General features: G+C 46.0%; 1 protein-coding gene across 1 annotated transcript; it reads left to right on the plus strand.

The window, feature by feature from the left end:
* The first annotated feature begins 800 nt into the window (after positions 1 to 800).
* On the plus strand, positions 801 to 12,541 carry LOC113487732 (solute carrier family 2, facilitated glucose transporter member 5-like). The gene is made up of 13 exons (XM_026862464.1): positions 801 to 895; positions 992 to 1,116; positions 2,707 to 2,805; positions 3,214 to 3,374; positions 3,886 to 4,010; positions 6,670 to 6,822; positions 6,906 to 7,031; positions 7,324 to 7,511; positions 7,894 to 8,004; positions 8,498 to 8,599; positions 9,008 to 9,083; positions 10,148 to 10,275; positions 10,909 to 12,541. The coding sequence occupies exons 2-13, from the start codon at positions 1,066 to 1,068 to the stop codon at positions 11,137 to 11,139; spliced, it is 1,551 nt and encodes a 516-aa protein (XP_026718265.1). The 5' UTR covers positions 801 to 895; positions 992 to 1,065; the 3' UTR covers positions 11,140 to 12,541.
* Positions 12,542 to 12,934: the final 393 nt, after the last annotated feature.

The following is a 12,934-nucleotide window of genomic DNA, read 5'->3' on the forward strand; positions in this document are numbered from 1 at the left end:
AGCAGGATGCTTTCACCTAGAGGAAGGGAGGCTGCAACCAGTCAATGCATGAAAGACACACGAACAACTCCTGTTGCCCAAGAGCATCCTTTAATTTTATTTTTTTTTTTAAGATGGCTGTTACAGAGCAATAACAACAAGGTTTGGTTCCAATTTCTGACTGCTGGAGCTATCTGTGAACTTTGCATTTCTCTGATAAACTCTAGAAATGGTAGTCAACTATTAACCAAGTCCTGGACTGTTCAAAGTAGTCTCATGGTGTAGGAGGTTAATACTAAGCCAGTAACACGTGGTATACCTTGCATGTAGAGGGAAAGGGACTAATGTGATTTGGTGGAAAAACTGTTCTGCGCAGAGTCGGCACACAAATGTGAGAGGATGAACCTGTTCTCTGCAAACTGCAGAAGCGCCCTGAGCGAGTGGGTGGTGTAAGGTAGGACAAGGAGAGCAGTACTTGAGCCCAAGGGCAGATAGGCAATTTGTGGCTGCAGGGAGGGTTAATGCCAGTTGAGTTTTATGGCTGTGGCTCATGGCAAACATCCTCTTTGTTGCCAAGGCTGCTCCCACAGAATGCTTCATTTTCCCTGGAAAGCTGCAGTTGCCAGGCAGCCTCCCCGACTCCAGCCACGCCATCCACAGCTACCCAGGAGCTGCAGCTGGAAGGACTAGCAACTCGGTTGATACAGACTCGTCGACGTACGTATAGTTGGGAGAAAACAGCTCATTTAGCAGATTTTGCAATAAATCTGCCCCTGTCATTTGACCAGATGAGCCTGTTCCTCCTGTAGCTAGGCAGCACCTGTTCTGAGTCAGGATCTGGCAGAAGAACATCTGACCTAGCGGCGACGGACTTGGACAAGGAAAAGAAAGAGAAGACACGAGGGAGTCACACAGAGTAAGGGAACAATCAGACAAGAACAATTGACATTTGCTGATAGAGCTTCTTGATTGGATGTTTTCTGAAAAGTCACAGAGGGGTTTTTCTCTCTAGGGCGTTTCCCTCCCTTGCGTTGTCTGTTTTGGCTATAAAAACCTATACTCGGTGTCTGTGATTCAAGCACCAAAATGAAAGGAAATAAGCAGGAGAGTTCTGACTACAATGAAGGTTCAAAGGGGGTAAGTATGCTGGACTCTACACTCCCAACTTCAGCTTCCCACAAAGATGCAGAGCAAGCTGTCTGAGATCTGCAGGTCCTTGTAGAGGGGCAAGATCAAGATCTTTCAGGCTTAACATTTCCACAACTGATCTCACAGGGAGAGCAGATGTGTATGTTCTTGAACCCAGCTTATGTCTGTCTGCAGCACAGTGTTGCACTGGGTCTCATGAATTTCTTTGTCTGCAGCTGACCTCTCCACGTAACTTCTGTGCAACTGTCCCCTTCTGCATGAGAGTCTTCTTTCCTAATTTCTAATCAGTTTTAGGCTGCAGATGCTTCTGGATGGGGGCTGCCTTTGTGGTATCTTGCACAATGCAATGCCAGATGTTTTCCTAAAAGTGCTGAATACGAATCATTAACACCAGCAGCTCTTCTGAGCTCCTGGGATTTGTTTAATGAGAACAAGGCAGCCTACTTCTCATCACCAGTGTGAGAATGTCAACAGTCTACTCAGAAAATATAGCTGGAAGCCTCAGCTTCCTTCTGATCCTTACTCTGAGATGGACTTGAGTTTTGGTGTCCTACAGTGCCTTAAACTCTGCAGATGTCTGGAGGTGAGCTGCTAGAGTTTCTGAGGAATATAAGGAATATAAGGAGTACCAGCAGCTCTTTGGACAAACGTTCAGTTAGGGAAATGACAGACCCTTCACATGGGACCTGAGCGGAGTGTTGGGACGTAAAGGCTAATGGTGGAGACAGAATATTATATGCGTTTGAATGAAAAATGACTGTATTGATGTAGCAGCAAGAAGATACATTAGCGAGCTATAAAAAACACCCAACAACCAACCAACCAAACCAGTTCAGTCAACACAATCAGGCCAGCCCGAGGACTGAATAGTAACTAAATGGATGTGAAAAACAAGTTGCTTGTAACCCTGAGGATTCCCACAAACCTACAAACATGGTTTGTGTTTGATCCCACTCCGGATGGCAATTTCACCCTTCTGCTGAACTGCAAAATGCTGCTCCTGTACCCCCCAACCAAACCCTCACTGGGCTACTTGCATTAAGATCTAATTGGCTTCGCTGACAAGTGACAATCAGATTAGATCCATAAACAGCTTGATCCTGAATTGTGGGAGGCAGAACAAGCCTGCATGTGAAAGCAGAACAAATAAACAGGAAAGGGATTTGGCCACTTCATGCAAAATCTTTTCTTTTTGAAGCTTTCTTGTGCCAATATCCTGGGTTATTTTGCTAGCCAATTCGTATGTTAGAATAATTCCATGCAATTTTTCTTTATTTTTTTCCCCTGCGGGGTGGTATTTTAAGCACGATAACTTAAAAATTATTCATCATCCAAATGATCTATCAATACCAGGAAAGAGTAGAATGAATTACCTTAATGACTGTGTGCAAATCAAGCAGAACAAAATGAGTTCTAATGGAAACAACCCATTGGGCTTTCTTTATACTGTAACATGAAGTGAAAAAACACAGAAGGTGAGTCTTAGGGTATTTCTATGTTTTTACTGAACACCATTTGTGCCTAAAAGCCAAACCTGCTTCTACGGTGTTGTCTGTGTGTTTTCTTTCCCCTCAGCAGAAGATGACACTGACGCTTGCGCTGGTATCGCTGATATCTGGGTTTGGATCATCTTTCCAGTATGGCTATAATGTGTCTGTGATCAATTCTCCAGCCCCGGTAGGTTGGACTGTGGAGTGGACCATGACCCGGCAGTGGGTTTACAAGCAGAGCAAGGCAGGAGTGTGACAGTTGATGATGGGTGTTTGTGGTGAGAAGCAGTTCCCCCAGTAAGGGAAGGGACGTGTTAAGGTGTATAACTCTACTGTTTGGACTTAGCCCAGCAGAGATGGGGCATGAGGAATGTTTTCCCTTCTGGAAACCAGGCAAATCCTGTAAGGCAGGATAGCATGGAGTAAGAGTTTAGTCCAGGCTCCTCCATCCCTCTCTTGCATTCATTTTCCAACTCAGCTATTCTGGTTTTTATGAAGGCATGCGATAAAAGCTTTATGGCATTTCTTGTTAACTAGCTTTTCCAGCATGAAAATTTTACTTACTGTGCTAAACAAGCTCTGTGTTTTGTTCTAGTACATGCAAGACTTTTACAACAAAACCTACTTCAAGAGGAATGGAGTGGCAATGGACCGTAGCTTCCAGACGCTGCTCTGGTCACTTACTGTGTCCATGTACCCTCTGGGTGGCTTCTTCGGGTCCCTGATGGTGTGGCCTCTGGTCAACAATTGTGGCCGGTACGTGACAGCGGTGTTTAACGTCCTTCACCAGCAGTTTGCTAGGTTCAGATAAGACTTGCCTCACCGGTCACTCCAGCTTGCCAAGCCCGTGAGGAGCGTGACTGTGTCACCACCTTGATGGCAAGGCAGATGGGCTGGTGATTAGTTGCTGGACTCGGCAATACACGTTGTCTCTCCCATGTAGAAGAATTTATATGGTTTCAGTGTGGTCAAGGCCAGGCTCTATGCTGGGCACTGAGCCAGGAGGAGAGCAACGATGAAAGTCCTGGGTTGGGATCTGAGATCAGGCCTGCCTTCTGCTGCTCGAGTTTCCTGAGAAACTTCAGTTCTTTCTTGAAGCCTTTGTTCCCTGCAGGAAAAAAATGGGACAATCACCATTTTCTCTTTGATTAGTGTTTGGGATAGTGATTCATTGGAGTTTTGGACAGTATAATACAGACGGAAAGTGTCTGCTATTGGGCCTTAAAAAAAATAAACTGAATCTGTCTCCTTCCCTATTACTTTGCAGAAAGGGTACTTTACTGATAAACAACCTCTTCTCCATTGCTGCTGCACTCCTTATGGGAACCTCAGAACTAGCAGAAACCTTTGAAGTAATCATCTTTTCACGTATTGTTATGGGAATATTTGCTGGTAAGTGAGAGATTGGATGTTAAAGGGAGAGCAGTATATTCTTGGCTATGTAAAGGTTTTTCTCATAACAGATGGTTTCACAGGTAGCATATTTAAGCTATACATCTGCATAATGATGCTATATTTGCTTCAATAACAGTTGTCATCTGCATGTTGCAGAAGTACTAAAGATGTCTAGTAAACAAGGGCAGTGAGACTGGAATGTCAGATGTACAGAGGAGATGTGTGTCTGCGGATGCAGCTATCCCCTGCAATAAGCATCTGCTAGGCACTGGAACTCCAATACCCAGGAAACCTGCTAATAATGATACATTTTCCCAGAAACCTTAAAGCAGATAGCCTGGTGCTTCAGGGTTTTTGTTGTGGTTTTTTTTTGTTTTGTTTTGTTTTGTTTGTTTGTTTTGGTTTGGTTTGTTTTTTTTTGTTTTTTTTTTTTTAACATAGAGACCGAACAATCCTTCTAAATCAAAGACAATGGGGATAATGCCAGATCCAGTAATCCAGTCTTGGAACTGACTGATCTTCCTGCAGGAGAAAAGAAACGTTAAAAGGGAGAGTGAAAGGCTCAGAGCCACTGGATTTATTGCAAAGATAGTGGGGAGCCAAGGAGCAGGGGCTCTGTGAGTTGCTGGTGTAAGTGGCACCAGCAGAAACCCAGAATGTCGGGGTGCCCCATACAGTACCGTACTGAGTGTGTGCAAAGCCAGGTTAAGAAGGGTCCGAACAGCATTTAGGCTCAATTAATTGGCTTTGGGCTGGCAATACTGACATGCTCTGTGGTTTGTTAGTGAGTTGGGATATCCCATCAAGTTAAAAGGAGGAAACAAAGAGCTGATGTAGGAAAATACCTCGATCTGTAACACGCAGCAATTGCGATCGGTGAGCTAAGGCAGGTAGTTTATCTAGTCCAATGGTTCTGGCTTGGCTTTTGACTCTCCTAAGCCTGGCAGCTGCTCTCAGCATTGATTCTCTGAATGAATGCTAGGGGACCTGTTAAGGGTGATCCCTCTTTCCAGTTATTTAAAAGTGACCAAAGAATCTGGCTGGCTGCCCTGACTTGCCCTTCACAGCTTGGCCTCACTCAAACTGTGGACATTGTGCCTGGGGAGGGAAGGTGCTGAGCCATCCATCTGCTCCGGGCTCTGGTAGGGTCCAGGTGTCACCTCTCCTGGGAAAAGGGCAGCTCTGGTGCAAGGGGCTGAGCTGGCAGCCCTGAGGTGTACGGGGCTCAATCAGTGTAGGTCTGAGCAGCTAGAAAGCCACTGTTACTCGAATGCAGTAGTCCAGGGGTCACTGCTGGCATGTTTTAATCTAGGCAATTAAAAGGCTTGTATAGGGCAAATTTAACACACTGCACCTCCTGAGTTTAGTTTCATAATGTTGTCTAGTTGCTCTAATGCTTGTTTCCATGCCTTTTGGCTTGCAGATAAGAGCTTGATCACCTTTGTAACTCCAAGCTCCCGAAGGCTAGGAACTTGAGAAATGTAAGATAAGAGTCTCATGTGGTCACTTGACTCCAGGAGTTTGGGGTTTGCATGCCAGGATTTACAGCCTAAGCATGGGAGCTGGCAGCTCTCTGGGGTTACTGTGGGTAACCATGCAATGTTCCTCAGAATAACCGGTCCCCTCAGTGACATGTGTGTGTATTGCACCACCTATTCGAGCGTGCGACCTGTAAGAGATCTCAAAGCAGCAAAGGTCTCTGTGAAATGTTAATGAGCAATTAAATGAGTAGTGAATTTTTAAAAGCCAGCAAGAAGTTGCATCTCTCCACCCTCGCATCATCTTGTTTGGATACTGCTTTCTTTACTTCTTTAAAAGGTAGTATAAATCCCTCTCTTACACTTTGAGTTTGTTTCTAAAGCTGAAGTAGCACACAATTTTTCTCTGCAGGAATTGCGTTGAAGTACTTGGCAGACCCTGCTGGGAGAAAGCTACTTCTAGGAAGATGAATGCTGGAGCCCCCAAATTATCTGCTATCTCTGTAGACAAGACAAGCTGCTGCTAGCCTTCTTAGACTCCTAAATACTTTGCTGATGAGCAGTTAATGAGCTAGACCTCCAAAGCGCCAGGAGCTTGGCAGGTTGCACTCCCAAGGCCCATCATCCGTGTGTGGTTCTTTCCCTACCGTATTTCAGTTAAAATGGGTGAAAAATTCAGGCTCCTTGAATTAGCTCCAGCATGGGACTGCCTTTGCAGCTTAGCCACAGAGACGATTTCTGTCTTAAGTTTAAGATATGTGAGTGTAATATTGACAGCATTGGCCAAGGGACAGCATTACTTAGGAACAGAGAGGTAGTGGTATAAACTTATTTATCTAATGGCTCCCAGAAAAAGCTAGATTCCTGGGCCTTTCTGGGGGCACCAGATGCAGTGGTGGACTTTGTAGCTCTCCACCTGCTGAGTGAACCAATGCCGTGTGCTTTGTGTCCTCATGTTCCACTGAGGAGTGAAGAAGACATACACAACTTATTCACTGGCCAGAAGATGCCATTAAATCTTCAGGTGGAGCAGAAGGGTTTGAGCCTGAGGTTTCCACGTGTCCTGTGGTCCAGCAAGGATCACTTTGGCCTCACATGGGAAGAAGGCTTTTTACTGAAGATGGTCAGTGTGCTGATGTCAGGCAGCTGCATGTCTAACATTGTTCTCTAACTACTAGGTCTGGCTTCCAATGTGGTTCCCATGTTCCTTGGAGAAGTGTCCCCAAAAAATCTGAGAGGTGCTATTGGGATAGTACCCCAGCTCTTCATCACTGTTGGGATCCTTGTCGCTCAGATCCTTGGTCTCAACGTCATCCTTGGGAATGCCGGAGGTAAAGCCCTGGCTCAGGACTTTTCAGCAGGCTCCACTGGGGAAAGATTTCTCACAGTTGTCGTCTTGTCTCACGTGTTGCAGGCTGGCCTTTGCTGCTGGGGCTCACTGGCATCCCATCACTAATTCAGGCCCTTACATTGCCCTTTTTCCCTGAGAGTCCAAGATATCTGCTGATACAAAAAGGCGATGAAGAGCGAGCACGACAAGGTACAGCATCGTCCTTTTAATGAAAGGGGAGGTGGAATGGGGTGGATCTGACTGTGAGATGTGACTGACAGCAATCTAAGGTGAAGCAAGCAAGTGTGAAATTTTTCACTGACCTGGTGAATGGAATTCCTGCAACATTGCTCCTTTCTCTGTGTATCTGAAGCCCTGACTTCCCACCGTGGAAGCGCTGCAGCCCAAGGCTTACGTATTGTTCTGTCTTGATTTGAAGCAGGAGAGCCCACCCGTAGACCTGCTCCCTGGGGTCCATAACATACCTTCCTTTCCCAACTAGCTCTACAGAAGCTGAGAGGCTGCAATGATGTGGATGATGAGATAGAAGAAATGTACCAAGAAGACTGGTCAGAAAAGGAAGAAGGGCGTTTCTCTGCACTCAGCCTGTGCACCTTCAGAGGCTTGCGATGGCAGCTCATCTCTATCGTTGTCATGATGATGGGCCAGCAGCTCTCTGGGGTTAATGCGGTGAGTGGGAAAGGCCTGTGGGGGGAGTAATAAAGGGATGGGACTTGAGAGTGGATGCTGTGGGGCAGTGCTGCACAGGGCTAGCACTTAGGACGCAGGAGTGCCCCTTCATCAGGGCCACTGGTTCTGTGTCACACTGTGGTGGGTGGACCCTGGCCAGTACCAAATCTAGGACACCCATGTACTAGACACAGAGTCAAGCTGTCCTGTTAAGGATAGTTTGGGTGGTTTTGGAGTAAGGTGCTTGTGCCTGGATCCAAACACCACCGTCTCCAGCTCTTTCAGGCTTCTGTGCACCAGTTCCAGGAGGTAAAAGCAGCCAAAGTGAGATTCCTGTGTTCCGTCTTTGGTCCCATGTAAACACAGCTGTGGTTTTCTGCAGGTCTTCTACTACGCAGACAGAATCTTCCAGTCGGCAGGTGTGGAAAGCAGCAATGTTCAATATGTCACCGTGTCGATAGGAGCCATCAATGTCGTCATGACTTTGCTCGCTGTAAGTTTCTGTTGGGGCTCTTCAAGTTCTGGCCTGTCCAGCCTCCCCCATCTGTCACTTTTTAAATTAGGGTGTGTTGTTTACACAGTGTGAGCTGCTTTGCACAACAGATGCCCTGCACTGTCCCTTGGCTGAAGGCAGCTCTGCTAACCAAAATGATTGATCACGATGGTTTCTCATGTCCCTCAGAAGTGGTCAGGCTCTGCTCTCCAGGCTGATATGCCTTTTTTTGCTGTTCACTGTTACTGTGCAGGGCTTCCATGCGGTTCTCACTGGGTCTGGTACTGAAGAATGGCCTGGCTGTTCTCTCAGTGTTATTGATGCATCCAGCTTTTTGCAGTTCCTGGGTGATTCCCTGCCCACAGTCCATCAGTAGGTGGTGGAAATGTCACGGAATTTCTTAACAGACTGAGACTACCTTAATAAATCCTGCCGGAATAAGAAGTGCTATGACCCAGGTGTCTGACTTTTCACCTTCTTCTGTCTCCTTCAGGTTCTCATTGTGGAATCCCTGGGGAGGAGAATCCTCCTCCTTGCTGGCTTTGGATTGTGCTCTGTCTCCTGCGCAGTGCTAACTTTGGCCCTCAATCTCCAGGTGTGTTGTTGACTGGCTCAGGTGATCCTACCTTTGCGTTTCTGGACCTTCCAGGGAACAAGCCATCGGTATATTTTGAAGTTGCATCTATACCCTGGCGGGGAGAGGACAGTATGAAAGGTCTCTGTATTTGTGTATCTGCCTAAAGTAAACCCAAGAAAAGCTATGATTCTGCTTGGCTGAATACTACTTTAAGTACATCACGTTCATAATATCCGTTGCATCCATTTGTTGGAAGCAAGGATCATTGCCAGGCTGTGATTCTCATGGGTAAGTTAGGACATACCTGGCAGTGGAGGGTGACAGTGGCTTTAGAATGCCTTCACATCTGAACACAAATAGTGCCTTGAATGTGCTGGTGATGTTCAGAGAGGAACCACCTCTAACGTGTGATTAAATTCTTCACAGACCACTGTCTCCTGGATGTCTTACCTCAGCATAGTGTGTGTCGTCGTTTACATCATTGGACATGCTATCGGAGCCAGTAAGTATGCACAGCCTAGTCCAGTCTTCTCCACAAGTTGGGTGAAGAGAAGTTTAACATTAAATTTCAGATCAAAATCATTGTGGAGCTAATCCAAAGGGATGGAATGACTTTTCTGTATGGCAGGGGAGCATTTGGATTTCAAGAGGAAAAGCAAAGGCACAATTGTGCTTGTGCTGGAGATGGCCCCAGTGAGATGAGGAGCAAAACTGTGCTGAGATAGCCCTACCGATGGGCAGAGATGTTGTGTGCTTGCAGGTGTAAGCAACAGATCAAACTTGAAGGAACTCACGTTATACACGTGGCCCTGCAGATCACATGGCAGAAAGGAGATGTGCAGACAGATGTGGATATTGGAAAGGCTTTGTCCTGAATCCCTCTCAGCATGGCAGAGTTGTCTGTTCAGCTTCGGAAAGCCTGGCCAGACCCTTGCTGGATGCAGCAGTGTGGTTCTGAAATGTCTGTGAGGTTTCACTGGCAGATGGAATTACATACAACCTTTCCTTTTCCATCGATGCCATCAGGTAGATCCAAGTGCCAGGGTTGGGAGGTGGCGGGAGGGAGAACACCGGCTCAGCCAGACCCGTGGTCTGTCCCCGTAAATGGGAACATGGTTTGTTTCTGCTTAATGGTGCCACAGGGCAGGGCATGGGCCTGAGGGCTTGTTCCAGGAGTCATTCTTCCACCTCCTGCATGTGTTGGGGCGTTTCTTTGCTTTTCTTTCTTTTAGAAGCAATGACTTGTGTAGTTGTTGCTCATAGGGTGCTCTCAGGAGAGGCAGTTTGTGTTTATCAACCTTATTTCACAATTTGTGCTGCAGATGGTTCCATGGTTAGGGTGCAGCCATAAGAGAGAAGAGGCTGATTGCTGTGTGTGAGCTTAGGAAAGTCATTTACTTGTCCTGGTTTTGTTTTTTTTATTCAATCCCTCACCTGATTTATTGGGTGTTTCTAAACGCTAGTAGTTTAGAAACCATTGCCTGCCACTGAAATGAACAGTGCAATCTAGGAATCCAGAGTGGAAGAATTGTCTTTGGGATTTACAAATATGCACCTATCTTCCAGGTCCAATTCCATTTGTGATGATCACCGAGATGTTCCTGCAGTCATCTCGGCCTGCAGCATTCATGGTGGGAGGGTTAGTGCACTGGCTCTGCAACTTCACCGTGGGGCTTGTGTTCCTCTACATGGAGGTAAGGTGCCATCACATGACAGGGCAAGACTTGAGCTTAAAATCAGTATCTTCTCCCCTGTGTTCTTAGAGAGCCTTTTTAGTCCTGAGAGCTATAAATGCCCAAGTTGGTTCCCAGTACCTGTATGCAGGATTATATATTAAGGATAAGAAACTGATGTTAATAAGCATTTTTTTAATCACATCTCTGTTGCACGTGCTTTAAAATAAAGCAGTTATTTTCCTACATGAATTCAGGAGCATGGAAAGATTCCAAATTCCCCATCTTCCACCGAGGAGGGGCATGTCTCAGGGAGTCAATTTTAGCGCTTGATCTCTAGGTCACTAGTTCAAACTGATCCCCAGCAGTAGTGACCTATAAACTGCTACAGTTCCTGATTTTGGCCCGTGCAGAAGGAGCTGGTGACTTTAGTTTGATTTATGCAACAGAGCCTCACCCTCCTTTTCCAGTAAATCCATAGTGGTTTACAGTAAATCCGCGGTGGTGGTATAAGACAGAATCTAGAACCACCCCAACTTCTAGTCACTCAACTTAAAATATGTGCACATCAGGGGTTCAGCTTGTCCAAATCGTGTAATGTACACAACTGGAGTATTCCTCTGACCCCTCCTCTGTCATCTTTCATTGCTGTAGGCTGGACTGGGGCCCTACAGCTTCCTCGTCTTCTGTGCCATCTGCGTCGCCACTGCAGTTTACATCTTCTTCATTGTTCCTGAGACGAAGAACAAAACCTTCATTGAAATCAACAGGATCATGGCCAAGAGGAACAAGGTGGAGATTCAGGAAGACAGAGAGCTTGAGGATGTCCACACTGTGCCAGGTGGGCAGGCATGGAAGAAAGAATTCTTCAGCCGTGATCTGTGACCCAGCCCAGTGTTTGGCCTGGCCCAGAAATTCTTCAGGATCCGTCCAGCCTGTGAACAAATACATTCATCCTTTGATACTGATCTTCATCCAGACCTTCTATAAACTTCCCACAGCAGGAGTTTTCAAATAAGTTGTTGTGTCTTGAGACTGCTGTTGTTATGAGTTATTAGCAGGTCCATTCTGCTTCATGGCACAGCCACTGCCAAGGCAAATGACCCATTGGTGGCATATGTCACAAGGAAAGGGTAATGTCCTTAACCAGCTCAGTTCCTGTGGTCAAGTAACCTGTGTCGTAAGGTGATGCGTGTCCCTGATGTCCTGACAGACAGATCTCAAGTGTTACCAGCCAGCAGTTATGCTGGGTTTTGGTCAGTTGTGTGCAGGGAGTGCACTATATTCCTCTGAGGAACTGTCATTCATGTATTTGAGAGTCCAGCATGAGTGATGCCAGGCCTTTGGTTCTTTGGGATGGAGAGAGTGTCAGTAGTTCTGAGGTAATGTGTTAAGTGGGCTGATAATGGCATTTACCCTGTGAATACTCATCTGTCCTTCGTGTGCTTCAAGGGCCTGCTAAACTGGGAATGCATATCACTGTAATGTTATCCCCCCCTGCTCACCCAACACTCTCCTTCAAATCAAGCCAAGTCTTCAGCTGTTGCTGATGAGTCCTTCCAAAGCTTCCTGGAGGTTAGAAGTCATGCATCTGGCTGATGCTTTTTAACAACCAATTTATAATCGTTTGTTCCAGTGGCACTCTAGTCTTTGAGCTATTTAGCTCCTTTTGCTCCCTAGTGTTTACACTTCAGTTGCCAAAGAGCATCAGTCCCTCTTAATCCTTTAATATCCCCATATCCCTACTCTGTACACATGAGCCCATGCAAGCTTGTTTGTCCCCTCCCCGAGATACAAGGTGTTCCCCAGAGAAAAATGCTATTGAACTCAGAACATAAGAACCGCCCTGCTGCATTGCAGGAATCAAGTTCAGGTTGATTCCTGTGCAGTGGGATACAGGTTGGAGCCTGTGTTTGCAAACATATTCAGACTTGTCTTTAACTTCTTACACTGAGTTGCTTAAATTTAGTTTTTGAAATAACTCAGCTCTCACATCCTTGAAACCACTTGAATGAGTCTTCAAATGATTTAGAGCTTGGTCCTCCTGCTGGTTTCTGGCTGTGTTCCCTAAGGGCACCATTCCACCCAAGGGCTAAACTGGATTGGAAAAACTCCGAGTCTAAGGCCTAGTGCTGACTTACGGAAGAAAGTGCACACTGATAAAAATGGAGGATTTCTTAAATTCCTCATCAGTTTAAGGGGTTTGGGGGACAATTATGGCATAATTTATATTTAATTAATTGTTTTGCAGGTCTGCAGCCCTCTGTTGTGAAAAAAAACAGAATTGTTCAATAGCCTGGGATTGATTTTGTGTTGTTGACAGACATAATCCCTCCCATGATTTACTTTAACCTTAGAAAATGGGTTTTATACCTCCCCTCAAACTTGCGGCATATACATGCTGGAAAAGAAGCGGCTTGCATGCTCTGTCTCTACATGCATTTACAGACAAGACGGCATGCTACTGAGCAAAGCACAGAGACTGCGTAGGAGCTGTGCTTCTCCTGCAAGGGCTTTGTGTGCCTTTTCCTATGGGATATGTCTGCAGGGGAAGGGATTGTGATTTGATGGTGAGAAATGGGAAGGAAGGACACATGCAGAGTGAGAAACTGATCCTGGGTGAAGGATGTGAGAGAAATTTTATTTGAGGAAGTGGCTCCTTTGACCAAAGAGAGTGGCT

Source organism: Athene cunicularia (assembly GCF_003259725.1).
Source record: "Athene cunicularia isolate RWA chromosome 21 unlocalized genomic scaffold, athCun1 chr21_part1, whole genome shotgun sequence".
Taxonomy (NCBI): domain Eukaryota; kingdom Metazoa; phylum Chordata; class Aves; order Strigiformes; family Strigidae; genus Athene; species Athene cunicularia.

Coding starts and splice junctions, on each gene's coding strand:
- LOC113487732 (XM_026862464.1), top strand. CDS start 1,066: ATGAAAGGAAATAAGCAGGAGAGTTCTGACTACAATGAAGGTTCAAAG. Junction 2,806..3,213: donor TGATCAATTCTCCAGCCCCG/GTAGGTTGGACT, acceptor GTTTTGTTCTAG/TACATGCAAGACTTTTACAA. Junction 8,005..8,497: donor TCGTCATGACTTTGCTCGCT/GTAAGTTTCTGT, acceptor TGTCTCCTTCAG/GTTCTCATTGTGGAATCCCT.